This window comes from Vollenhovia emeryi, unplaced genomic scaffold (assembly GCF_000949405.1).
Source record: "Vollenhovia emeryi isolate VEMERY1.0 unplaced genomic scaffold, V.emery_V1.0 DF939201.1, whole genome shotgun sequence".
NCBI classification, from domain to species: Eukaryota; Metazoa; Arthropoda; class Insecta; order Hymenoptera; family Formicidae; genus Vollenhovia; species Vollenhovia emeryi.
In genome coordinates, this window is record NW_011967165.1 from 869596 (window position 1) to 897301 (window position 27706).

A 27706-nucleotide genomic window follows, 5' to 3' on the forward strand; every position below is an offset into this window, starting at 1 on the left:
GTTGTTGTGCCCGAGATTGCATCTCGAGTACGCGTGTATTCCCGCAACCGCGTGATAAGATGAACGTTTCACTTTTATAATGAAATAGAGAATCCTCGATAACGCAATCAACGTCGGACAGCGAACTAAATAAATCAATATATTCGAATTGCAACGCAATTGCGCGGAAACGTCCGTACGGCTCGCGCAGCGTGATTCTCTCTCTTTTTTTTTTGCCGGACTAGTTGCCTCGGCGATAAAATTTCTATTTTTTTTCTTCGCATGAAGAAAAACGCAATGAAACTGCCGATCTCTCGCGATTCAATATATGTACTGTGCTATTCATTAATGCTCGGACCTCAGTTTTACTAGGATTCACATTTTTATTATCTTTATTTCCGTCTATACATCGATGAGTTTCAGGCTGCAGTACACAGAGACTTCTATGGAACAGCCTGAAACTCAGTGATTTGTATAGATGAAAAAAGATGATAAAAATGCAGGTCCAGACATTAATGAATAGCACTGTACGCGGCACTGTGTAGGAAAATGTTATCTGTTTTTACGCGACATATGGCTCGAGAACCCATAATCACGTGTACGATTTTATAAATTGCAATTCGTGCAACAAATTAGCAGATATTTATTGATGAGCATACACTGTGGTTGCGAGGCATCGAAGTAATTCGCCGATTCCGGCGCAAATTTAAATTTAATTTCGTGATGAAACGCCGCGAATAATCCTCCTCTCCACGGGTTCCCGCTTCACAATTTTTCCGGCTGCGATATTCAAAATATTCGTCGGAAAAATTGTTCGTTCCTGCTGGCACGTCCGTTTTGACGGCGGCGGAAGAGCTAGAGGAGGGAGAGAGGGAGGGAGGGAGGAAAGGGGAGGAGGGAGGGAGGGCGAGATAGGCGTACGTTTCAATAGCAATGAGCCGCGAAATTGCTTTACGCAATCGGCCATTATTTGCTTGAAAATTTTGCCGCGTATCCGCCGAACGGCTCGCCGTTTGATACGATACGAATATTATTCAATGTGCATCGCCGAGCGCGTTTGATTGCGCGCCGATCGCGCAATTATTGATAGTAGCCGACGCCGGCCCTTTTGCCTATGTAATAAAACGCGACCGCATGTGCACGCGGGGCGTACCACGTGCGTACTTACGCGCGAACGCGCGGTTACCGCGCTCGCGCCTCTCGCGTAAACGCAAACCGAAGGAGCGGGCGCGAGCAGCGGTTGCGTCGCAGTGGCGAGATTCGAAATTTTATGTATACCCGAGTCGAAATTTTGGCCCTATCTTGAACCTTTAATTCTATTACATAGTAGGACCCAAGACAGTAAAAGAGGTCGAACTGCAGGTACAAAATTTACTTCTACTTTAAAACGTTGTTTAACAATTCTTCTACATTGGTTAATCATATACTGGCGTCAAATAATTCTCTACGTTAATTAAAGAAATGTCCAGGCATTCCTATCTGTTTACAACGAGAATTAGAGATAAGATACGCGAGGGACGCGCATTTCGTATCTGGGGTGGATACGAAGCATAATTCGCGTGGTGTAACGCAAAATCATCCGGCGGCGATTATGCAAATAACGCGCTGTTGTAAAAAACCGTGAGGTAACGGCATCTCTCGCGAAACGCATCGCGAATGATTAAATATTGATTTGAAGAGCTTTCAACCGGGACATTTAAAAGTCATCGCTCTTAGATTTATTTCAGGCGCGTCATCAAAACACTTTAGTCCCCGCTATTGTCAAAAATAATTTATCGTTGTGCGCATTCGCCGTCGTTACGTCGACATCTCAGGGAAAAAAAAGTTTCGCACGTGGCGAAAAGAGGCCAGTGAAATGTAGGAAAAAAGAATATTCTTCTTTGTTGTTTCAACGAAACAAATTTCAATCCAATAAATAGGAATAAATCCAAAGAAACCTTTTTCTCCGCGTAAGACAGTTTAATCTGACACTTATCTTTTTTTATTTAGTAGCGCGCCTCGCGACTAGTTGCAGATCGTACTCCGCCCATGAAATTTGAATTGGGAAAATGATATCGCGCGTATAATTCGATTCGCTCTGTCTCTCTCTTTTTTCTTTTCTCTTACGCGGAAACATGGCGTTACGAGTCACGCCTGATGCGATTCGAAGAACTTTGGTTTTTTCAGCGGAAGGCGTCTTATCTCTCGGCGCCCCCCTCGATGACGCCAAGTTCGAGGTCGAGAGGAAGAGAGAAAGAGGGAAAGTATACACGGCACACCACGGTTTATAAGGGAGCAGCGACTGGAGCGGCGGGTCGGGCTGAAAGGGGCGAGTACCTTTTAGGAGCTTAGAGATTACGCTCGGGGACGAGCTAGTAGTAATGCAAAGGTGAGTCTCGCGGGCGCAAGCCGCTCATTCCCACGAAGGATTCGACTGAACTTATAATACCTACGATGCGGTATCGGTTGCGGCACGCTCCGTGCGAGCGCGAACCCGTTCCTCCTCCCATTGACATCGCCGGCTCATCACGTCGCCTCCCCATCACGCGCTTGACGCATTCATAATTCAATATCAAGCGTCTCCCTCGTCGGGCCCCCCCCCCCACTCCCCCGAGCAGAGCCCTGCGAAATTACACACGGATCCGATTTATTGCCATTGAACGAGGAGCTTCCTTATCCTTATTGATTATGGAATAGGATGGCAATTGGAATCGGATAACGTGGAATCGGCAGACGTAATAAGGATAAACGTAAATAAATTAAACGGCCGCTTCTTGCAACAATACTGTCGCAATCGAACCGAGGACCCTACCGTTCCTAATCACTCGCGTTAACACAGAGCTACACGTTATCCCTTCTCTTTTTGTTGTCAAGGGGAAGGTTAGAGGAACGCGCTTGAGTCAGTGATTTTAATCTTTAGACATAAATAACAACACTATAAACTTCTTCTTCTTCCTCGAGAATTAAGCTCAAAGCCCGTTTCATCCAGTTCGTTCTGGTACTTTGAGCATTTGGTTTTACTTCACCTTCGGTAGACTGCTAACCTTGCCGAAGAAGACCTTCAATCTCGAGGGCTATACCCCTAAAGGGGTATGTGTGGCAGAATATTCTCAGTGGTATTCTTTTCGTTCATTTAGTTTACTAAGCAGCGCACATTTATCCGCGCCACACTCGCCACCTTCAACACTGTAAACGTTTGTCTGAAAATCTGACACCAAATTGGTGAATTGCTCCAAAGTGTCAAGAAGAGTGGTGAAGGCACCAAGAAAGATAAAGAACCGATGAGAAAAGGCCCCAATGTGGCCAATAAACGCGAAACACAGTGCGTGATTTAAAACGTGGAAAGCATTCTTTTCTCCAAAGTGTGGTCCCGCGGCGAAGCTCTCGATCGAGAAAAATTGTCCTGCTAAAAATACTCTCGCACACAGCCGCATGCTTGTATAAAATCTCCGTCCGTTATGCTCTTCACGCGTCACGTTTCGTACGGCGTATTCAGACTCGCTCTATTCGATATTTTTTTCTTGGGACAGGTCAAGACGGGGCTGTTCGATGAAATTAAAAGCGAAATTGGCTAAATCCTTCTTCCGCGTGCAGCATGACCGCGCCACATTTCTCCTCACCTCGCGATAGGACTTGTCATTTAATGCGAGAGGTACTCTGAATAGCAATATCCATTATCGCGGAATTACACTTGAACGGACACCTCGTTTCATCGTGATCGGATTAGGCTTTATAGGAAGGCGCGCGACGAGGGAAGGTACGGGTCGCGCGTGAAAAAGGAAGCGGGAGATTTCTCAAAAGAGAGGGAGGAAAGTATTGCGTCGTCGGGGAAGAGGCGGGGGAGTGGTATCGCTTTAATTCGCCACGAGGAAATCTTGTAAATAATCGAAGCAATTATCCGGCTCGGTGGCACGAAGACGTCGACGACGACGACGACGATCTCGTAAAGAGACCGGCGCAACTTTTCCATCTTCGCGACGCGGAAAGAGGAAAAAGGGGATCCCTCTCTCGTCTCGCCGAGCACGAATTGATTAGCGATATACGTCGTGCAGCTACGAGAGTGACTTTTCGCGAGCCTCGGGGAAGGGTTAGCGCAGGATTAAGATATCGCGGGCGGCAATTAAATCTGAAATCATTCGGGTCATCGTGTTCGAATCTCCCCGGGAAAATGTTCGCCGCGCGAGAACGCTGGTTGGATTTCCGCGAGACGCTTAAACGACGCTCCGATTGCGTCGCAAGGGGTGCGTGTCTCACAATTTACTCACATCAAATACTCGCGATCGCGAGTCGCAAATACTCGCGGCCGCGCGCACCTCGCTCGCATTAACAATGCCTCTCCCGCCGGCTCTTTGCTGTTCTCGCAGCCGCTTCCCTAGACAGCGTCGCGTATTCACGTGCAACAATCCCGGATCCTGTAATGTGCCGACGAAAGCTTCCCCTGCATGAATACCCAAGTATGCAAATGTCTCCGCGGCGTTTCTCCTCGCCTTCGAGCGTCACTCGAGAGTTCTTGTTGTTCGGGGATTCCCCTCTCTCCCAGGCGCAGGCATCGCGCCGCGCGAGCCTGTTTGCGATACTATGCGCTAACCGCATTTAATTGGCAAAAAAATAAAACAGCAGTGCTCGTAATCGCGTGCGAGAGATCTTGTTTGAATTGCGAGATTCGATAATCTCGACGGTTACGATTAGACTCTTTCGACTTTTATCGAAATAATCGCCGGCGTTCTGACTCTATCGCGGAAGGACGTGATTTAAAATCGTCGCTTCTCCGTATCTCGAACTTGATTAAACGACGAATCATCTGCCTCTGCTATAATAATATTTACTGAATCGTACACTTTTGCGGCTTGATGTAGCCACCGCTTCGATCATTCGATACATATTTGCCACATGTTTGACACAAATTTTAATTTGCGGACTTGGACGAATTTCAAACTTGCCGGGAAAGTAGGGAGTGCAGTCACTGCAGCAGTAGAAATACAGGGAGTGTGTGCTTTGATTTCGCGGTATTTATGTTGGCGAGGTGTTCTTTGGCTGTTCGGCACTGCGAGAGAAGCGCATACCTCCTGGGAGGCGCCGTTACGCGACGGCATCCCGGATGGTGCACACCGGGGAGAGCCGGAACCGGGTCTTGAAAATCGAGAGAGAGAGAGAGAGAGAGAACGAGAACTTGGACGGTAGTCGGGGCACGTCTCGCAGGATAGAGGGTTGCGCGCGGACTCCATCGTCGGCGTGTACGGGGTGTGTGCGCTCGTGTGGACACGCGTCGCCGTCGTGTGCGATGCGTCGTGTGCACACGCCGCACGTGGACCAGGCCGAAATCAACGACAATAGAGGAGAAACGCGCAGCATTCACGTTACGCTCTCGGGGAACGGGAAAAGCGGATAAGCAGCCATACTAACGAGACGATGCGCGCGGAGAGATCACGTCCGGCGCGCGCATTTCCGAAGAGACGCGAGGAAGGGCCGCGTGGGAGGAAGGGACGGAGGGAAAAAAGGTCGGGGTATGGCTGGTGCTCGGGGAACGGCGCCGGGGAGAGAAGAACGTGGAAATCGTAACACACCGAAGGCGCCGCCTCGCGCGACACACTCGCCTTCTTTCGATAAAGTAAATAAGAACGTACCGACACGTACGTCGCGCGGTACGTGCGAGGCAATAACAGGCGGGCCCGGGCGAATATTTTCTATTGTATTCCCTCTTCGGTTACCTCTTCAACTTCCACGTCGCTTCTTTGTCCCGCGCGGCGTGTCACCGCCGCCTTCATCAACGCCGAGCCGCGGTATCGGCGCGCGGATCAGTCGTATTGCGAATCGAGAGAGAAATTTCACTTCTTCGGGACGGCGTGTTCGGAAAGTTTCTTTCACTTAGGAACAAATCTTACCGCGTTATCGTTGTTAATTTCGAAAATATAACTGGAATTGAGAATCGTCATACTTTGCGGAGTTTTTCAAGGAAATTTCGTCAAGTGTCACTTCAAGAGGAAAGAGAAATGAAAAAAGGATATTTTATATACTACGTATTTTATAATTAAAATATACTTCAAGCAAGAGCGGCTAAAAGTTATAATGCGATTTCTGATTAATTATACTTAATTTTTGTACTTTAAAATCTTCTTACGGAATCCTTTTATTATTCCGCTCTAATTATTTTAGATAACTTTAAGATTTCGAAATAAAGACATACGCAGGTAAGCTCGTAAGAGGATCGTAATTCGAGAGAGGGCTTACTTGGAAAAATCCGTCCCTAGCGTCCCTCCGGCGGCGAAGAGCCCCGCGTTCGACGGAGACGTCAAGGATGCGGAACAGCCCGCGATTCGGAACCACTATCGAATTCCTGGCTTATGAAGACCCATGCTGATCCCGAGATCTTGAAGCCTAGAATTTCAAGGGTTCCGTTCCAAGGCTTTCGCTCACGGCCACGATCTCGCAGGGCATCGTAGTCCAAATTGGTACGAAGTGATCCGTGGCAGGTCGTACCGTTCGCGCTTCAACCGTTTCGGATTCCTCGGACGTCCGGGATCACGTTGACTATGCAATTTTGCGGCTTCATACCCGAGAAAGCGCGGCAACCAGAAGCACTCGTCGAAGTCTCCGGATATTCGTATATATATATATACATATATATTTTACGTAAGGATTCCGCCGTGTAATAACGCCGGTGGACCTCATTCTGTGAAACCGCGAGATATTTTTTAATACAAACCAATAAATTATCATTGCCCTCCGCGCGATGAAATTACAACCATTTAACTTGGCAATTAGTTTACATAGATTTTATAGATACACGAATATGATTCTATATATCTGACGGAAACGTTGATCGACGTCAAATAATTCGCGGGTATTAAAAAAATTTCAAAATCGATCATACAATTTTCAGAATTACTCCGTAAACGTTAAAGAGACGTGGAAAACTATGTCTGGTTTGATAATCTGACCACGAACGCTCACGAGAGCAAGTATGCGACGGGAGGGCAGTACCGAGACTTTAATAACGTGGTAAACAAAGGGTTAAGTTAATTGTCTGTGCGAGATGTCGCGGGCCAAGCATGTCGCGCGCGGTGGTGCGACGTGTCGGGCCGGCAGGGAAACCGGTAATTAGTCCCAATGTAGCCGCGACGCGAATAAAGCGGTCGGATCGTAAGCATGAAATATGATCGACAACGCGCCGATCTTTTCAGTTTATGCAGCTACGGGGGGATATGTTTACGCGAAGGGGTATAAAGCCTTCGTTTACCCCCGTGTCCCGTGTGACAGGCATAAACGAGGCAAACCACCGCCGCCGCGGCGGCGGTCGGGCGAAAGCAATGAAAACCGCCGCCGCCGTGTGCGGCGACCGCCGCCCACAGATCCGTAGGTATGGTGAACGGAAGTAATCCCCGTGGCGCCATAAACGCGAGCGTAGATCACCTCACGTGGATAACACGTCCGGCCGAGGATCGCCTACCAGCCCGAGCGAGCGGTGAACATTATGCGCTCGCGCACGAGCTCTTTACGAGATTTTGTCTCGTAAAGTATATCAGCCTAGGCCGTTTCTCCTCTTTAACCTACTAATGCGTATTTTCACGCCCAGCGCGGGAAACGTAAAAGTTCCACGAGGCGGTCTTACTTTAAAGTTTACAATTAATTGCGAGTACGCACCTGCACCTTTCGAACAGCCCGTAAACGGCAAATGAGGTGAGCGAAATTGATACCGCAATCGGCGATATTTCATTTATTTCAAATAGAGTTAAATGGGACCATTACGATATAAATCCAACAAACGAGAGCGCCTTTAGGTCCAAGCAAGATGTTGGTAGCTTAATAATTGTAATCTAAAATGTGGATTCGTATACCGTTTCCCATCTTGTTCTGCACGCCGGTTTCCATTCTGACATAAAACAGTTTCATTTAGATGGAATCATTGTCGTCAGCATATTAAAATCGATAAACGATTAATTTTTTAAATGCTATATTTAGCATTCAATACCCCCTTCCCCGTACTATAAAGAAATTATATAAATTATAATATTTTATTTCAATATTGAAATGATGTGACATATACAGTCAGGATTTTCAGAATTTTTACGCACCGTACAAAACACTAAAAATATATAATTATGTGATGTATAAACTCTATATTGTGCTATTGTAAAGTAAAATTTTATTCGTAATATATTTCCCTTAGAAAGGCTAATGCAGAATCTGAATTTTAAAGTTAATTTAATATTGCGTAATTATGTGTCTACTTTTTAGTCGTAAATAATATCAAATGTGATATGAAATGAAAAGGCTTTTCGTTAAAATCGTGGACAAAATTCGCAAAACATCCGTTTTTTAACGGAAAGATTAAATGACGGATAGCTCACAGATTTTTTTATGAAATCTCATAATTAGCGTTAACGAGAGTGTCTGACCATAGAATTGGAAGACAACGATGCGTTTCTGATTACATTTTAATGATGTATTCTATATCGATCCCGTTTGCGCGTCACCCCTTTCTTCTTTTAAATGTGAGACGAGATTTATAAACTTTTCGTGGACAAAATAATACTAATAATAATGTCATTTTAATTCTTCTATTTTATAGTATTAAGAAGAAAACAAACTTTACGAATTATTTAATAATTACTATTATAATTATCTCTGAAAATTTATCGGATATTTTGCGGAATTTCTTAAAGTGAAAAATTAACAAGTGGTTTGTAAATGAATCGCGAACACACACAACGTACACGAAACATTGATCCAAACGGCATGGAATCCAGTGGAAAAAAAATAGAAAAAAAAACAATACGTATAGAATATTTTCTTCATAATTTATTAACTTATATGATATAACGATTAATATAAATTTCCATCGTTTCTCCATGTATCTTCGCCAGCGTATCTTACCTCTTGCAAAACGCACAACCCATTTGACCGCTACGATCCGGTCACCGCTTCCTCCCGTCTTTACCTTCAACCGAATTTGAAGGTAAGATATAGTCACTCTATGCAATCGTCTAAAGTCATTTTCGTCAAGTTTCCTCGCGCTCCCAGTCCCAGCCCGTTTCCTCCAATTTCCCTCTCCAGTCAGCTTCGTCTTCCGCCACCTCCTCCCCTTCCTCGCCGGGCCAATTAAATTTCGCGGAATCTTCGTCGGTCTCCGATTTCGAGCTCTGCCTGCGATCTGTCTCGCGCGTAGCTCCACTGTATTCCGTCGAGGTCGAATCTGTCTCGTCCGTGCCAGATCTCGTCGAGCTGGTCCTTGCATCCTCCGTGTCGGTGCTTCTACCTCGCAGCACCACGACGGCTTCGACCGAGTCGTCATTGGCGAACAACTCGACCTCGTCCTCCCCGCTATGCTCCCCGCTATGCTCGCGTTTAATTGACGGTTCCTTCGCCTTATTCTCGGATTGCTGCTCTTTGGAATCCTTTATGCTGTAAGCCGAGGAGCCTTCCTCCTCCGATCTAGACTTCTGCATCTGCCAAGCTTTCTTGAAGGGATGTTCCCGCTCTTGCTGAACCAGTTTCGGCCTTTCCGGCAGGAGGTACTCGGGATCCTCCTCGCTCGCCTGACTCTTCACGATGGACTCTCGTTTGAATAAGCCGGTCGACGTCGGTTTGATCACAAGCTCGCCTTCTTTCTTCACGACGTTCCAACCGGCACTCGCCAGTTCCTCCTGCGACAATTGCGACAGATCTTGCAGGGATTCTCTCTTGCTTCCCTTGGTCAGGATAAAGTTATAGCTGTTAACGTCGTCCTCCTCTTCCAGGGACGTTTTCTGACTACCACTGGTGTACGATTGTCTCTTCGAGGTGTCCTGGCTGGTCTCTTCCTCGCTCAGACTCTCTTCTCTCGATGGTGGACCCTGTTCGCGATATTCTTTACGCCGCATGTAGATACCATCCTCCTCGGGCTCACTCGGTTCCTGAGAGGACCCGAGGAGCGTGATCCGCGGGCCAACGCTTACGGTCCACGAGTCCATGTTATCTTCATCCGTGATATCGTCCCTTAGCAAGGCTATTCTGCCCTCCGCTGAGGATCTACGTTGCAAGGGCTCCCCTCCGGCCTCTTTCTCCCCCTCAACCAATGACTCGCGCTGTTGAGCAATCAGTTTTTCCATAAACTGTTTCCTCCGTATCCCCAACTCGCGTTCCCATTCCTCCTCGTCGCTCGTCTTCGCTTCGGAACTCGAAACGCGTACCGGCTTTGTTCTCGCTTGGGCCGACGGCTCATCCTCGCTCTCGGAAGAGAATGTTCTTCTCGTAAGATCCGCCGGTCTCACGAGAAGCGGCTTCGATTCGTGTTGTTCTTTCGCGGATGAACCTTCCTTTCCGACGAATTCCCAAGAACGATCGTCCGCTTCCCTGGCCGACGTTCTCCCCTTGGACTCGGATCTCTTGGACTGCCTCGAATCGTCCTCGATCTTTTTTCTGCGCTGCCATTCTTCCTCGCTTTCGCTATTCCTTGACGATGGTCTCTTGTTCTCTTTGGTCCTGGATAACGAACGCCTGTTGCGCTGAGCCACAGCCTCGTCATGTTCTCGTTTATTTCTGAGAAGTTCAATAGCTTCTTCTTCAGAGTCATCAGTGGCGTATCTCTGGCTGTTTACGCCTATCTTACGATCCGTGTGACTCTCCGTGTGACTCTCCGCGTGACTCTCCGTGTCTCTGGATGGTTTTCTCGTCACTAGCTTGGCTCGATCTTTGCTCGATACCTCTTCGGAATCGTGATCGATGAATGACATTCGCCTTCCGTTCACCTTCTTCAGTGTCGGCACGTCTACCATTTCCTCTTCCGTGTCGTGCCCCTCGAGAATGGTAGCACCGTGAGCTATATCCTTCTGCCAGTCCCACCCGGTTGACGCGATTTCGTCATCCTCGAAAACATTTGCGTGCTCGACCGCCACTTTCGTGGTTTCGACGGATTCGGCGTTTTTATCCTCGTTCGCGCGTGCCTTTTCTTCTTCGGAAACACCGAGCGTCGAAACGTCTGTACTTTCCATTATGACATTCTTCACTTCCTGCATTGGAAGGTCAAAAAGTAACGTCAAAACGACCGACGCGGCTATCACTATCGCCACTTCCAGAGGATCAATCTGCAAATGAATAATGTATCCATGTATGCATACTTTGTCGCCGTTCGATTCTGAGAATCGTGCTTGAATAATTTTTTAAATGTCGTTTATACACTGAAAAAAATTCTAGGCAAACTTGTGAGATGCATACAGTAATACAGTTTTTTAAATTCGGTCCTTATTAGAGAAAAGCCCCCTATTATAAGATATGCTCCTAATACGAAAAAGCGGAGTTTCTGCTAAATTAATATGCGTCATCTGTTGGTTCTACTATGAATTTATAGCCCTTGGAGTGAAATCTGTTTAGTAGAAAATTGTATGTCAGATCGTATAATCGTTGCGAAAAAGATTTGCGATTGAATTTGGACTGGAATTTTGAAAACCTGCTACCTGCATTTAGTTGAGCCAACTAAATTCTGCAGCGTTTAACCAATTTATATCGTCATAATAACCTATGCGTTTAGTTGAAATTATTTCGTCATAGATGTAGGTGACATTAACCAAGCTATTATAATCAAGCCTTTTTTTCACTGTACTTTATGAGAAATATTTAATACGGAAACTGACAGTGTGTATTATACGAAAGGCGATAGTCGGACAGATAGATTTAGCATTAAATGTGCGGTGAGAATATAAATTTAATAAATTCGCAGTCTCAAGACTTGGTAAAGTATTCTCGCTTCGTCCGCACGACTTACTGCTCTATGAGGCTGAAACTCCGCGGAGAATTTCGTGGTCCCAACATTGTAGAAAAATACTGCGAACTGCGTCAGGTAGACGGCGTACGATATCCTGCTGAGGATCACTAGCCAGTAGCTGGAGAGGAATCTGTTAACACCGCCTACGAAGCGAGTGATTGCGTCAGTGCGCCTGTCTATTTACACGCCTATCCAATTGTTGTTACCGCAGCGTTACAACGGACCTCCGTGCCCCGTGAAGCAGGCAAATATTGACCAGCATAGAGCAGCGGCCCACAGCACCGGTCCGATCACTGCATAGTGAGTAGCCTCTTCAGCGTCGTACACGTAATCTCGCCTGGCCTGACGCCAGGGTGAAAATAACGACCATGAGCCCAAGGCCGTCGCAATCAACCAACCCAAGATCACTAACACCTGAAATTAGAACGCTGCCAGGATCACGCGCGATTACGATTACGTTGGGAGAGAGAGTACCCTGTGAATCCTGACGTTCTTCCCGGTGTAATGCAGCAGCACGCCGAGGCCGACGCCGAAGAGGTACGGCGTCGCTCTGTGCAGCGGCAGCGCGTAAGTTAAATTGGCAGTCTTGTAAAGGCGTTTCAATCTGAAATCAAGAGGGCACTCTACATTACTCGGTCGCGCGCGAGACACCTGAAACGTTGTACTCACGATATCCCGTGATAGATGACGAGAGACAGATAATTGCTCGTTGTCGCTACGTAACGAAGAGTCGCGGATAACAGGATGAGGAAGGTCATCAGAAGGATACCGATGAGGAGCTTGTATTGCAGGAAGAAGACCAGGATAGGCGCCACGAGCGACAGCTGCATGTCCAAGGCCAACTGGTACGTGTGCGTGGCACACTGTAAAAGATCCATCGACCCATGATAGATAAGAGCTTATAAACACTATTCGATCCGTCGCCCGCCGATCTACTCACCATCTCCTCGAATGGGAGAAAGTTCTGCACGTACAACAGGTTCGTCCACGCGTTGTTCTTGCAGAGTTCCGCGTTCGCCGTGACGACGCTGTTCCATTGCGGGCCCGAGCCGACGTGCTCCATCACGAACGCGTACCAGAAAACCACCGCGAGCAACGCCGGTGAAAGTCTGAAGAGCATGACAGAACGATCAACGCGGTCCTTTTCCCCCGGGCGGAAAACGGCGAGGACTCTCTCGTTTCCATTGAATCTGAAATACCTGATGAATCTGGTAATGAAGCGACAAAACCAGCGAATCTCACCGCGAGTCTTCTGTTCCTTCGCCATGTTGTAAGCGGTGAGAACACCGCTCAGCAGCAGAAATGCGTCCGTGTAAACCAGCGACACTCGCAGGATAGAACTGGCCGGACTATTGGCGATCTGTTTGAGCAACGTTTTCAAGAAATGAAGCGATGTGTCGAGGCGGTCTTTGCAAAGGCGAACTTTGTTCCAACGATCTTACCTCGGTAAGAAAAGCGCGGTTGCTAAATGGTATTCGGGAAATTGTTATAAGCTGGTGGGCAATGTAAAGAACGATGGTAGCCAGCGCTCTTATTCCGTGGATACACGTAATATCCGCAGCGTCCGTCGCTTCCTTCAATAAGGCTTTAATCGTCCTTCGTAAGGAAAATGACATGATTATCCTCTCAGAATAATTTCCTGCGGAGGAAATGCGTGCATTACGCCATAGTCGCCGCTGTATTGTAATATTCCGGCAAACCTAATTTCAGTTTCGTAAGAGATTTATCTTATCGAGATTCACGTACCTTTCCCTCGCGTCTTCACCAAGTAATCCCTCACAGTCGCTATAATAACGAGACAAACAATCATAGCGTAAAAGTACCTACAAAATAAATTAGCAACAATGGATTTATCAATTGCGTTTCTTCGTCGTATAGTAAAGAGATACGCACAAGACGCCGATCGTCTCTTTCGAGTAGGTCTGAGACTTTTGCTTGACGTAACACATGTTAGGATCGACGTTCACCGTAAATTTAATCCCTACAGTTCCATTGTAATCCTTTAAGGTACTTTCTAACGCACGTTCAGCGTCTTCGGCGGAACACGCCGCGGGTAGACACAGCGCCCAATTAAATGTAGTGAATTTTGGAATGAAATGACCTGGCTGAAACATTCAACGAAGTTGCTGGGAAGTTTCTAATTCAAAGGAACGTTGTTAAAATTTTAGAAAAGATTATTTTAAGACCTTCTATTATAAGAAGAGTACCAAAGAGAGACAATTTTGAAATAGAGATTCTGAATTAAAAAAAAAGAGTCTTTAAATCGATTATCTGCATCTCTTCTTTAATTTCGCTCGCATGTAGCACGAGATACGAGTTTCCATAATTAATTTTCATTTAACTTTAGCAAAACTTCTCTTACGTCGTACATATTTCCTCGTATAAAAGCGCGGGCTTGCATTAGATTGACTGGCAGCCTCATGTCCGAATGGGAAGCGTGCAGGTCCACAGTAGCCAGACAATATTTCCCTTGAATTCTTATCGTCTTCTCGTCTATTTTAACATGCGCCAGCACACCCAAACATTGATCGTAATCCCCGAACTGATTCGCGTTTCCTCGTAACAAGCCCGACGGAATCTTCGCGCTCGAGTCTAACACTGGAAGCAAGACAGATCTTTGGATCGATGAGACCGATGCAATTTTTCGAGATCAGAGAGAGAGACATTCGGGCTATCTATATATAAATACAAACTGAAAGCTTCGATTAAAAAGCTTTGATAATTCAATAATGCCCATATATCCTTTTCAGAAACATAAACGTTATTAGCTCGAACGTTGAACGCCTTTTAGTTGAAGTAATCACAATAACTTTGGCGTCTGAACTAAAATAGCATAAACAGTTATTTCGGTCAATCGACTCACTTTGCAGCGCCCACAACTTGTAACCTCTCAATTGTCGGAGGAATATCTTGCCATGTTGCTGACATTCCGGATTTTCAACGTTCGTAAAATTTGGCACGAAGGTCGGCACACGCAGAATTGCATCATTCACTTCGGACAATGTAACAGGCGCGTCTGTATGTTTCTTCGATTTCGGCTTCGTTTCTTGCTCTAAAAAATACCACCTGATTAATCACATAAAATAGAAATGCGAAATTTTTTCACAAACCTCATTTTGGACATTTGAGATGCATTTATCTATTTTGAAATTTTAAGATTACTTTTATAATGAACGAGGAAATAAAGTTAAAGAACGTACATTCTTTAAAAACATCTATTTGTCTATCTGAAAAGGAAAATCGTTTTAAATGCCCATTAGAACACAAGCTGTTCAAAGGAAATAACGCGGAATTTCCACGCGTAGGAGAAGCTTAGCGAATAAAAGATTGTACGGCCGTTGGATTTTACCTTAGATTATTACTTAAGATACTTCCGCAAGCGCCTATTCACACACATACACACGCGGAAACACTAAACATCTTCGGATAAATTTGCTTTTCGTATCGAACCATTTTCACACAATACTCACTCTCCGCTTGCGAAACTTCCTTCGACGGCTTCGAAGTTGGTTTCGTTGTTACTTTTTTGACATCCGCCTTCTCCGGTTGTTTCGCCTGCTCCTTAATCTTCGGTGCAGGTGAAGTTTCCGGTTTCACTGATGTCTTCGATTTTTCGACTGTCTTCGTTGCAGTTTCAGGTTTAGGCTTAGGAGTAGCCTTAATCGATTCAACTTTTTTCGTACCTTCAGTTAATTTCTTGGCATCTTCGACTGATTTCTTCGTGCTGTCGACGGATTCTTTCGCGCTTTCGGTTGTCTTTTTCACGCTCGAAACCGCTGGTTTCGTAACATCGGCTGATTTTTTATCTTCTTGCTTTGGTTTTTCCACCTCGGGTTTGCTAGGTAAAATTTTAGCTGTCCTTGCTTTATCTTTATCAGCGAGCCTCACTTTCTCTAACTTTCTGGGTGCTGGAGTGGTTCCTTTTGTATCAGACTGTTTATCTTCATCTTCCTCATCATCTTCTTCTTTATCTTCTTTCTCTTGTTTTTTATGTGATACGACAAGTTGTTTTTTAGGCGATTCTATTACTTTGCGTTGATCTATTTTGGCTACTTTCTTTTCTTTTTCTTTCTTATTGCCTTCTTCTTCCTTGTCGTCGTCATCATCATCGGTTTTACTGTATTTCATAGTCTTTGTAATTTCTTTTGATTCTTCTTTAATGTGTTTTTTCGAATCTCCTTTAAAAGTCGTTTTATCATCCTCATCCTCATCCTCATCCTCATCCTCATCCTCATCCTCATCCTCATCCTCATCCTCATCCTCATCTTCATCATCATCTTCATCTTCATCATTATCGTCAATAGAAAACTTATTTTTTACTTTCTTTTTCTTATCTTCAGCATCTTGATCTGATAGTTCAGTCTCAGTTGCTTTTTCCTCTTCTTCGTCTTCATCTGTCTGTCCGTCCTCCTGGTCTCTTTCGGAATCCCCCACCGATTGCTCATCCTCCTCCATGCTTACCACTTCCACAACTGTCTCTTCCTCCTCCTTGTCGTCATCCATCTCGTCACTTTCTATCCTGAAGCTCCTCGGCGTAGATCCAGTCGTGCCCCTGTCTCTTGAATGTTGAGTTATTTTCTCAATTCGAATTCTTACCGTTTCCGCATCTGACGTCGGCTCGGCAGGTGGTTTCCGGCCACCAGCGATGGTCCGCGGAACCGTGCCTTCGTACGATTTCCGGACCGAATGCATCGGTCCCCCAGTTGTCACCGTTTTGTCCGTTGGGCAGGCTCTACCATGCGCCGGGACGCAGACAGTCTGATGGTGCGTCTGCGGTACAACATCGCGTATCCGGAAGCCATAGCAGGTGGCGTAGAGTACGACGAGACCCAGCAGCGCGGCGCACTTGCCCAGAAGGGCGATAGCCATGACAGGGCAGCCTTCACATGGAAGAGGCGAGGACCGGACGTTGTTCGCAAGGCTCGAACCACCGTCTGCCGATGATGCCTGTTGCGTGATGCGCGAGAGCGACTTCCCGTCTAAGAAACCGCCCAAGATGAACGGCTCCGCGCCTTCTCACTCGCGGCTTCTCCGTCTTCTCCGCAATCTCCACTTCCCGCCTCGCGATCGCGAAGAATCCCTAGGATCTATCGGTGATCTGTCGCGCAGATCGCCCTCCGACGTGGCAAACCCCGGGCCACCACGTCCACAGCCGGCCGTGCCTTCGCGGAAATTAGAGCGCATGGCATCGGCCCAAGTAGCTAGAAGTTTTATTTAGCATCAACATTTCGAGGCGGTCGACCGCCAGCAGCGGCAGCGGCCTCTTCTAACCGCGGCTCCGACTGCATCGACGCTGCCGGAGCCGCTGCGGTTCGGCCGGCGCGGATTTATTACGCAAGATATCGAAGGATCACGGACGGTGGTCCGTAAAATTTCGGTGATGCTCCCATGCCGTACCTGGCGAATTTGCCGCTTTTTATTGTCGCCGCGAAATAATTCGAGATTTAGGAAATAGCGTACAGTTGTGAGAATTCGATTCGTGACAATGCAATAATAAAAATACCATCGCGAAAAACATTTTAAATAAGCTATTGAGTATATAATGTACAATAATATTTTACAACTATATTGGTGAAAAATTGGCGGATTGATGTTATTTTTAATAAGCATTAATGTGCCGACAATCTCGTATGTTCGTTTTTATTTATTAACTTCCCCTTCTCTTTAATTATGACTAAAATATGAATAATCTTATAATTTTTCGGGCAACAAGTAATGAAATTTTAATGTGACTTCCATAGCAGTGATTGCATTCAAATGAATACGATTGCTGATTATTTATTCATAGTCCTATTTAGGTCGTGGGACAGCAGCAAACGAACACGCTGATCCGCTTACTGCAAATTTAGTCAATCTCGGTCGACAACGATGGCGAAATTTACGGACAAAGCTCACACTGGCCTTTGCAACTAGTAAAACCCGACATGTACTCGGACTAATCGTAATCGCGATTCTAAGAATTTCAAAGCATTATGTATTTTCGCGTATGCTTCCTCTTCACATATTGATAGGTTTCTAAATATGAGATAGCAGGTTTTCAACGTACAAATTCAATCACGATCTTTTTTTATTATTAATTTCCGCAGAAACCTTGCTATCTCGCTATTAGGAGTGTATCTCATAATAGACGACTTTCCTCTATATGTTTGACGAAACGTCATCTCATCGAAATATTTCAGACATAAAATTACAATGAAAGATGAAATTATAATGATGGATATTGTACAACGATATTATAACGATGTAATAATTATAATGATGGATATTGTACAACGATATTATAACGATGTAATAATCACATAGAGCCGATTTTATTCCCGCACTATTTTTCAAAACTCGTTCTTAGGTCGTAAACTTGTGCTGAACTAATAGTAGCCGTCTAGTTTAGCAATTTGTAGAACAATGCGCAGACACAATGAAGAGCTGTTCAAATTCTCAGATTTTGCTGCCAAGTTTAGCCAGTGGGAATGTCCACTTCTTCAGACTCGAAACTTACATTGCTATAAATCGGAGAATGTGCAAGCGAAGATCATTTGTTTCAGTAATAAGAACGAAATGGGCAATCTGCGATTTGCACGTCCAGAGTCTTCAAGTCACAAATCTTTAGATTAATAAATTCTTCTGAAAACATGCTAGTTAATGCAATTTTTTAAATATGCATAATTACTTGTATTATGTTACTATATTTATATTGAGACGCCCGCCTAGAGAGTAGAAAAGCCCAGGTTCAAACCCTCGCTGAGGTAATATTTTTCCCAATAAATTTTCTGTATTAAAACACTGGCTGGTTAATGTCGACTAAAAAGCTTGATTATTGATATTTATATTTGTCTAATAATTTATATTTCTTTAACAACTTATTTTAGTATTTATTTTGCTTCGAAGGATTTATTTGCAAGCACGTGTAAAGAAGAATCTGTTATTTTTAATATAGGTATATAGTAAAGAGTAAAAAGAATCAAGAAACATTACATGAAATGTAAGTCATAATTTTTTTTATCAATAACGTCAGCATGTTAATTTTTTAGATTTTTTTCGGTTAGTTTTTGGAAATATTTATACGCGAAAAATTACACGGTTTCACGAAAATGTGACTTATCTATGAAAATCTCGCTTGCTTTTTTCATAACATTCGAATGTCTCGATCAGTGAGATCATGTTGGCGCAGAAATTCTTCGATTGAACGAAAATAGGAGAATATTCGCAAAATTCGCACCGCGTATTGTACAATTCGCGAAACATTTCGAAGCAACGGAACCAGTCGCTTCTGTAGCAGGCAGCAGGATCAATAGTCGGCCATTTATCAGCTGTTGGTCAGTGACGTGATATCTTTTCCTCTCTCTCCACTTGATAAGCTTATTCAAAACTTATAAATATAAAACTACGTTTATTAGTAATTTATTATTTATTCTTATTTGGGATAATCGTGCAGCTCTTTATTAATACAACTTTTGTTTCATGTCTCATGTGCAGCACGAGAAGAGTATAACAGTTATATTTTTATAATTAACGATAATACGATTTTAAAAAAAATTAGTGATATTTTGAGAAATTCTTACGAAATATTGCAAAACGCAATTGTCAATGATCTTTTTACGTATACACTCCAAGATTTCATCATGTAATAAATAATATTTTATTGCCACTTACGGCCTATTATTTCAGAATGTAATAAGAGATCTCTCGATCGCGATGAAGATCTCGATAAGATAGTAGTTTCGATTGAGAAAAATAAGCTTGCATTCACATCTAATACAATGCGAAGCGTTATCAACCGTGAGGTAATAATATCTGTATTTTATCAATCAAGATTTCTCCAGAATTTCTTTAGTCAAAGCCTAAACTTCAGTGATCGTAGCGCATTACAACTTTAATTGTCTTTATATCATAAATAATTGGGGGCAGAAACAAAAGAGTGAGTCAATTGAAAATGCAGGCACAAGTCGAATAAGTGTTGACAAGGAATGTAAGTGACTCCCCGTGCTTCGCCATCTGTTTCCATCGAGGAGATCAACATTGCAGGGATAAACGTGAAAGGAAAATCTATTTTCATTTGCGATGCATGTCGCGATGCGAGAAAGAGTGAGAGAGAGAGACGGACCAGCGCGTCTAGATCTTAACGCAATATTTGCGCGCTTGATGTTTTATCGATATCAAAGCAAATGCGCAAATAACAACCGACGTTGTGGGGGAACGGAAGTTTGCTTATTTCTCAGCCGCGTTATTCTCAGCTTTGCATGCTTGTTTAACCAGACGAGTAACCGATCTAGCTCGAAGAGTGGAAAAAGGAGGAAGAATAAAACGTCTTATATCGTTAGTCTTTTTCTCTAGTGCGAAAAAACGACTGGAAGCGAGCTGCAGTCCCGTATTGTTTTATTTACATGGGATATAGAAATATATCGGAGTATCTACGTTTATCTGTGCGCGTATCATAGTGATATTTTAAAGATAACAATCAGTCACGTTCTGCGGGCCATCGGGGGGCGAGTGAACGTTTTCTTTGTAAAAGATTAGATTAACCCGTCAGATTGTTCAGCGGGACAATTTTTATTAAACCCGGTAGGCCGTGTTTTGAAAAATTCATTTCCACGCAAAGATACACATTCTTTCGTGCTTTATCCAGATTCGCTTCTCTCTATCCTCCGCCGAAGCTACTCGAAGCGCGTGGTTCAAGGTAACGAGTTTAAGCTTATTCTACAATGGGCGCAAAATGCAAGACGCTAAATCGCAACGCAAGAAATCGGTCAATGACAGTCGATTACTCTTGTCATATGTGACTGTGATTGGTCGATTTCTTGCGTTGCGGCTTAGCGTCTTGCATTTTGCGTTCATTGTAGAATAAGATTTCAGGCCGGATTAGACTAGCAATTGTCGACGCGGATTGGATTGAGATTGGCGATTGCCTTCTAACCAATGAGAGCGAAGCAGCCAGCGATTTAATCGACTCTCATTGGCTAGAGAACAATCGTCAATCGCCAATCCTAGTCTAACTCACGTCGACAATTGCTAGTCTGATTTGACCTTAAAGGCTGAATCAGACTAGCAATTGCCAACTCGGATTGGATTAGGATTGGCGATTGTCTTTCAGCCAATGAGAGCAAACCAGCCAGCGATTTAATCGACTCTCATTGACTAGAAGACAATCGTCAATCGCCAATCCCGATCCAATCCGAGTTAGCAATTGCTAGTCTGATTCGACCTTTACGCGATGAACGGACAGTCGAGCGCGCGCGCGAGGTGTTTCGCTTGGCACGGCCGATGCCGGCGACGGAGAGGGATGCGCGAGTCTCTTGAAGATAACCCGCGAGCGTATCCGCGGAGGTATCAGATCGGCCGTACGGGCTCGGCGCGAGACCGAGGCCGCGAGGGTCTCTATAAATGCGTGGCCAATCGTTCATGCCTTCCAGTCAGCCGACGGGAGGTCAAGCCTTTCCGCGGGAACGATACGGCGCGACGATATCCGCGTTACACGTTCGGAATACACGCGCCTATACTCGGTTTTTCTCTCCCGCTGTCGCGCCTCGTCTCTTCTCCCGCGAGCTGTCTCCTCGCGAGCCGCCGCGGTCGGTCCTCCGACCGCCGGCTCGAGATCGCCGCGATCGCGCCGCGCGAAGCGAGAACTCGCGACCGGCGCGGGTGAAATTATGCCGTGGAATGTCCCTCGGTGCGATTGACTTTTCCTCGCGTTAGATCGGACGGGACTTGGGTGCCGTTTGAATTATTGCTCCTTGGAATGCCAGTGAGTGAGTGCTCATCCTCTCGGCGAGGAAAAGAAAACACGGAGTGCGGCCGCGAACTACGCGGTGACGTAATGAGCGATTGTCGCTTATCTAAATGTGTGGAATTTCAAGTTATCGCATTGGCGTAAGAGAGCGGATACCGGGGCCAATCTATATTGCTCCGTTATCGAAATGACATCAGGAATTTCAATAGACTTGACCGTAACATTGCGCGTGCTATCTAGCTTCAATTTGTATTTATCCTTCGCACATCAAGATTTTCTTCATTTCGCATAGAAGACGTAACTTGACGTTGATATAAACTGTAAAATTACGACAAAGAAATCTAAAATACTACTGTTTCCATATATATGAAACACATCTCTGAAACGTTCGCGCGGCACTTGCACGGCGGAAATCGACGGAAACTGGTTAACGCGGGCGGCTAGTGTCTTGACTCTCGAAAGCAGCAGGTGGTTAAGAAGCGAACTCGTCCGCGTTAAAACATCCGCGCGCGCGCGACTTTGTGTATGTACAACCGGAGGCTCTCGCGCGTAATCGGATCTGTCGCAAACACTGCGCGTTCACGAGCATCGTAATCTCTCCTCGTGGCGCGTGACGCTCCCTTGCGCGGTCGAGTGTTTACGTTTGTAAAACGAATTTAAAAATAGATCTCGGTAGCCAAACGAAGAGCCCGCCGACCGCACGAGGACGATTCAACGACGTCGCGAATCGATACTCGACGCGAGCGATTCAGCGCGGCATGAATCGAGTAACCCGTTCACGTCGAGGAAACAATCGAACGAAACAGTATACATTAACAACTTAACGCACGATACTAACTCAGAAAGAATTCCCGATAGTAAGACAATTTCCTTGACGTATTTAAACTTATTAGAGAAAATGTTAACATGTGGTAAAAAAAAGTAAAACAATATTACGATCAATAATTCTCCCTCGAATTAAATAAAATTGACTTACTATATTGAGATAAGGATGACATATAGAGGAAAGTCCCCTATTATGAGTTAGGCTCCTAATATGGGATAGCGGGGTTTCTGCTAAATTAATAGGCATCAATGGTTTCACCATGAATTTACTGCCCTCGGAGTGAAATCTGTTTAGTGAGAATCGATCGTTGGATCGTGTAATCGTCGCGAAACAAAAATTTGTGATTGAATTTGAACGTTGAAAGCCTATCTCATAGACCTTCCTCTAGAAATTAAAGATTATATATTCTTACACTTAGAATAAATTTTCTTTTGATGCGTTACAAGTTGTAGCACATGCACCAATGTTATTTTATTCTATATTTAAATACTTTCCACTTAAGATTAAAAAATATTCCCTTCTCAATAATAAGTATGGTTATCGCTGTATCGATCTTATCTTATAACAGATCGAAGTGTAGTAGCATCGGATCAGGAAATCTTTTCTGTGGGCATACGGACAAGACGCATTAATCGCATACCTATATTGAAGATGAAATTGATAAGAAGGTAAAACATTTATTATTTCAGCCGTAAATTAGAGATCAGACGGTGGGCTGCTGTTTGAGACTTGCGCGTTGAGCAGAGGTTGAAAATGCTCGGCATCGTAGCGGTCTTGCTGGACCCTTTTCTGCTTATTGGGCTCTTCCTCGGTAGCCTGTACTTTTATCTCACGGCCACCTTCGACTTTTGGGAATGCCGCGGCGTACCGTTCAAAAAGCCGACCGTGCTCGTCGGGAACTTCGGCCCCCTGCTCCTGTTCCGAAAGTCGCTGCCGGAAGGCGTGAAAGAGATGTATCAGTGGTTCGAGGATGAAAGGTTCTTCGGCGCGTTCCGCGTGAGATCGCCCGTGCTGATCGTACGCGATCCCGATCTGGTGAGGAGCATATTCGTCAAGGATTTCCCCTGCTTCTTGAATCGCGGGATTCCGGTCAATAACGATCAGGTACGCGACAATTAATAGGTTCTTCCTTCCCGTCTCGCGATCGCCGAAACGCTAACTGCTACCTAGGATATTTGGTAAAATACGTTAATCTGGTGCACGCGCCAGGATCCGCTCTCCGGGCACCTGTTCAATCTCGAAGGGCGCAAATGGAAGGGCCTCAGGTCGAAACTCACGCCCGCGTTCTCGTCGGGCAAGCTGAAGCGGATGTTCTACCTGCTGGTGGAGTGCAGCGAGGAGCTGCGGAGACTCATCGGCGAGGCGAGCCGCAACGACGACCGCACGGTCGAGGTGCGGGAGCTGGCCGCCAAGTTCATCATCGACGTAATCGGCAGCTGCGCCTTCGGCATACAGATAAACGCGCTCACCGACAACAAGTCTGAGTTTCACAGGGCGGCGAAGATGCTCTCGAAGCCGAGTTATAAGACCTCCCTCTGGAGGATGCTGCGAACGGCCATGCCGAGGTTGTACAAGCTGCTGGACGTACAGCTCGTCGATCCGAGCGTCACGAGATTCTTCATGGACGTCGTGTCGCAAATGATCAACCAGCGGGAGAACAACGGCCGCACGACCAGGCACGACTTTATGGACCTGCTGATCGAGCTGAGGAACAAGGGTACTCTGGAGAACGAAGCCGGCAGCCCGACGATCTGCAGCGACGAGGACGCCCAAGCGGCGAGGGAGACCGGTAAATTGCCGATTCCGATGCGGAGTGTACGTACTTATGCTCACGAAGGCTAAAAGATGCGTTATTTGTAGAATTAGACGAGAACAGTATCGCGGCACAAGCGTTCGTCTTCTTCGCCGCCGGCTACGAAACGTCATCGAGCACGATCGCGTTCTGCCTGTACGAGCTGGCCTTGAACCAGGAGATCCAAGACAGGACCAGGCGAGAAGTACGCGACGCCATACAGGCACGAGGCGGGAAGTTAACTTACGACGCGGTGCAGGACATGAAGTATCTCGACATGGTAATATTAGGTACGGACCCGGTGGTATCGTTGACGAGAAATCCGAGAGTAAGGAAGTATTTCTCCGAACGTAATCTTTTTATCGCGAGCAACGAGACCTCGCTTTTACTCGCGATAGAAATCGCCGGCCGCGGCAGTAAAAATAAAAACGTCGTAGATAATCGGGAAATTTTTGTAGAAATATAAAACAAAATGCGTAGAGACCCTGAGGAAGTATCCGCCGGCCCCGCTGCTCTCTCGGAGATGCGAGTACAAGTACCAGATACCGAACAGCAGTGTGGAGCTGCCGGCCGGCATGCGGGTCATCATACCGATTTACGGCCTTCATCACGACCCGAATTACTATCCCGATCCGGCAAGATTCAATCCCGAGAGATTCACGGAGGAGAATAAACGCACGAGACACTCCTACACGTATCTTCCATTTGGGGAAGGGCCACGAAATTGCATAGGTACCGACTCTCAGAGAAAGCGGCTAGGAGAGGAACAGTGTAGTTACATTCTATGACAGTCCTCACGACTTTATGAAGCAAACCTTACGCGTGTATTTATATCCCAGTGTCGTATTATAGTTGCTAGAACTATTTTCTCTAATTGTAAACAAGCCCTAGTATGCACTCAGTGCGCACTAGTGCAAGCAACCGAATTCGCTGTTAGTTTCCTTTTTTACTACACGGAGAGAATTTTCCTTTATTAAAATTTACCCTGAAAATATTGTAATCGCGAGACAACGCGGTATTTCAAAGAATTTTACGAGAGTTTTTTGAAATTTTACCATACGTTTCACTAGTAATTACACTTAGTATACGTTTTCCTAGTTAAATGTATGGTAAACTTTCAACAAACTCTCATAAAGTTGTTCAAAATACCATGTCGCCCGACGATCACGCGATCTTCAGGATAAATTTTCAGAGGAAATTCTCTCCGTGTATATTTCGCTTTGAGTTGAACTTTCGTTCCGACCATCGCGGAAAGACTTTAAGACTTTCAAGAAGTTTTCTATTATCACAGCATGTTTTCACGGTATCTATTTCCTCTTCTAAAAACGGTTTTTGGTACGAATCGCCGGTGTTAGCGCGGGCGTTGAATTTCGTTTGAAATGTCGTAAATTTTACGTTTTTATCAGATCCGAGGGGAGTTGCTCGACATTATTTATACCAAATATATTTTAGGAGCAGCTCTCGGACTCTCGTGTCGTTCGCACGAGCGGTTCGCTAGAGTCTGAATTATGAAATTATTTCTTTCTTTCCATAAGCCGGCTGCGAACGGTATCGCAGTACAATCTCGAGTAGCGGATTAAGCAAACAGTCAATCCAGAATACATAATCCGCTGACTCAGTATTACGTCGCGCGATATCACATGCTACGTCGTCCGAATAAAAAAAAAGCCTGTTGATTCCGGTGTCAGCACTCGAGGACCGCGACAGAATTATTCACAATGTCGATAAGAAATAATAGAGGAAAGTCGCCTATTATGAGACAGGCTCCTAATATGAGATGGCGAGGTTTCCGCTCAATTAGTAGACGTCATCTTGACTTCATCATGAATTTATTACCTGTAGAGTAAAATCTGTTTAGTGGAAAATTCACTGTTAGATCGTGTGATCGTTGCGAAAAAAAATTTGCGATTGAATTTGGACTGGAATTTTGAAAACCTGCTGTCTCGTGTTAGAATCCTCCAACTGTAGAATTCCCAAACGCGCGTCGATCCTCTTATCGATTCATATATTTCCTCTTATCGATTCATACATTTTCCCCCCTTATCTCCGCCCGTCACAACTTGACGCGAGAGCGTGCCAACGTTGTTGAATCACGTCCAGCCAATATTCCGACTCGTTATCTTGGAGACCGATCGTTAATTCAACTAATAATCAACGGAGACGACAGATTGCGTATTGTAGCTGTCGCGTGGCGTGCGAAATTCGTCGTTTAAATAACTCGCTCGGCAATTATTAGCTCGGGAGGGCCGAGAGACCGCCTGAGCGTGCATATTTATGCGGCGGAGGACGACGACCTTGATAGTGTAGCGTATGCGCGTGTTCGATGCGACCCAGTGAGAAATGATCCGTCGATCGATGTCGAATCGACGTCGACGCCGTCAAATTGACGTCGATTCGACATCGTTTCGGCGTCGAGCGACGAGTCGTTTCTCGCTGGGGAACGCCTTCGCATCCCGATTTGATAAGCCCGCCTCGAGCTTCGTCGTTAAGTCGGCAATTAACCGACGTAATCGCGACGCAATTATGACGGTTTCGCAACCTTTCCAGGCATGCGGTTCGCGTTGCTGCAGATCAAGATGGGGATAATATCGTTCCTCAGGGATCATCGGGTCGAGAAGTGCGACAAGTCGACGGTGCCGATCAAGTTCAGCAGACGGAGTCTCGTGACCACGAGCGAGGCCGGATTTTGGCTCGCCATCACCTCGTTCTCCTAGGTGCAGATTGTATTTTAGCATTTCTTTGACTTTCCTTCGAGAAACCGGTGAATGACGTTAAAAATAGACGCGTATATAAACTCGCTACGATAATGTACTTAATCCGTGACGGGAAAATAGAGCGTCAGCTGTCGGCTGTTTCTTGCGAATTCAATCGGACAGTCACATCAGTTCTTTTCGCTCTGCTGACAAGTCTTTGTGTCTTGGTTCCTTCTAATTCTGACGCTTTGAGTCGAAATCCGATATCTAGAGCCGTAAAAGAATTCTCGTCGTTTGAAAAGGGAAACGAAACAAGATCATCGAAGCTATCGACGATTTATGTTCCACCTGTATAACTTTTGCAATCGCGCATTATGGATTTATGCCACGCGCATAAATACAATTTTTATTGCGATATCTGCGAAAAATTATCGTATTCAGTCAAAGAAATAGCGAGTGAGCTGATACACTTCTGAATTTGCCAGAATAAGTCAAACGTGATTTTCTTCACTTTTCGTACATTTCTCGATTTTAGTACCAGAGCACACGATTAACAACTTCGTCAATTTTCCCTCCTTTTTGGATACGTTCGCGGAGCGCGCTTCAAGCTTCTACTTTATGTACACAAATCAGAACGCTTAAAAAATTTGCCGACAATGTACGATTGTACAATGTATAGTATACAATTTATCAACTTGCACAAATCTGTAAAATGTTTTATTTTAGAATGTTTCTAGACGCAAGGAGCACATTGTAGATCAGGCTTTAGCGCCGAAAATATCGTCTGTCTTCGACGCATAACAGCAGCAAAGATAGAGTGACGCTTTTAGCGCTAAATAGCGCTGATAGTGAGCTCCAAACGCACCCTTTAATTCATGGAGTTGTAATCAGTTTGGGTTCCGAGTGGCTCGCGTCATTCCCCATAAGTAGCGGGATATTTTTAGACGCTTAAAAGAGAAAGGAGAATAAAGTT

General features: G+C 45.3%; 2 protein-coding genes across 10 annotated transcripts; one reads left to right on the forward strand and one right to left on the reverse strand.

The window, feature by feature from the left end:
- Window positions 1-7956: 7956 nt before the first annotated feature.
- LOC105561762 lies at window positions 7957-18250 on the reverse strand. The gene is made up of 13 exons (XM_012012044.1): window positions 15169-18250; window positions 14562-14750; window positions 14061-14296; window positions 13592-13803; window positions 13445-13521; window positions 13141-13337; window positions 12898-13058; window positions 12639-12807; window positions 12368-12561; window positions 12173-12302; window positions 11923-12112; window positions 11699-11841; window positions 7957-11021 (listed from the first exon to the last, which is right to left on the reverse strand). The coding sequence occupies exons 1-13, from the start codon at window positions 16565-16567 to the stop codon at window positions 8958-8960; spliced, it is 5361 nt and encodes a 1786-aa protein (XP_011867434.1). The 5' UTR covers window positions 16568-18250; the 3' UTR covers window positions 7957-8957.
- Window positions 18251-19520: 1270 nt separating this feature from the next.
- Window positions 19521-27434, forward strand: LOC105561763 (probable cytochrome P450 6a13). 9 transcript variants are annotated; one of them, XM_012012052.1, is made up of 6 exons: window positions 19521-19613; window positions 22938-23352; window positions 23458-24037; window positions 24109-24330; window positions 24521-24772; window positions 26588-27434. In XM_012012052.1, the coding sequence occupies exons 2-6, from the start codon at window positions 23002-23004 to the stop codon at window positions 26752-26754; spliced, it is 1572 nt and encodes a 523-aa protein (XP_011867442.1). In that variant the 5' UTR covers window positions 19521-19613; window positions 22938-23001; the 3' UTR covers window positions 26755-27434. The 9 variants fall into 9 exon arrangements, with proteins under 9 accessions (XP_011867442.1, XP_011867441.1, XP_011867436.1 ...); XM_012012051.1 differs by having other exon boundaries at window positions 19570-19664; XM_012012046.1 differs by lacking the exon at window positions 19521-19613 and adding an exon at window positions 21013-21719.
- The last annotated feature ends 272 nt before the right edge of the window (window positions 27435-27706 follow it).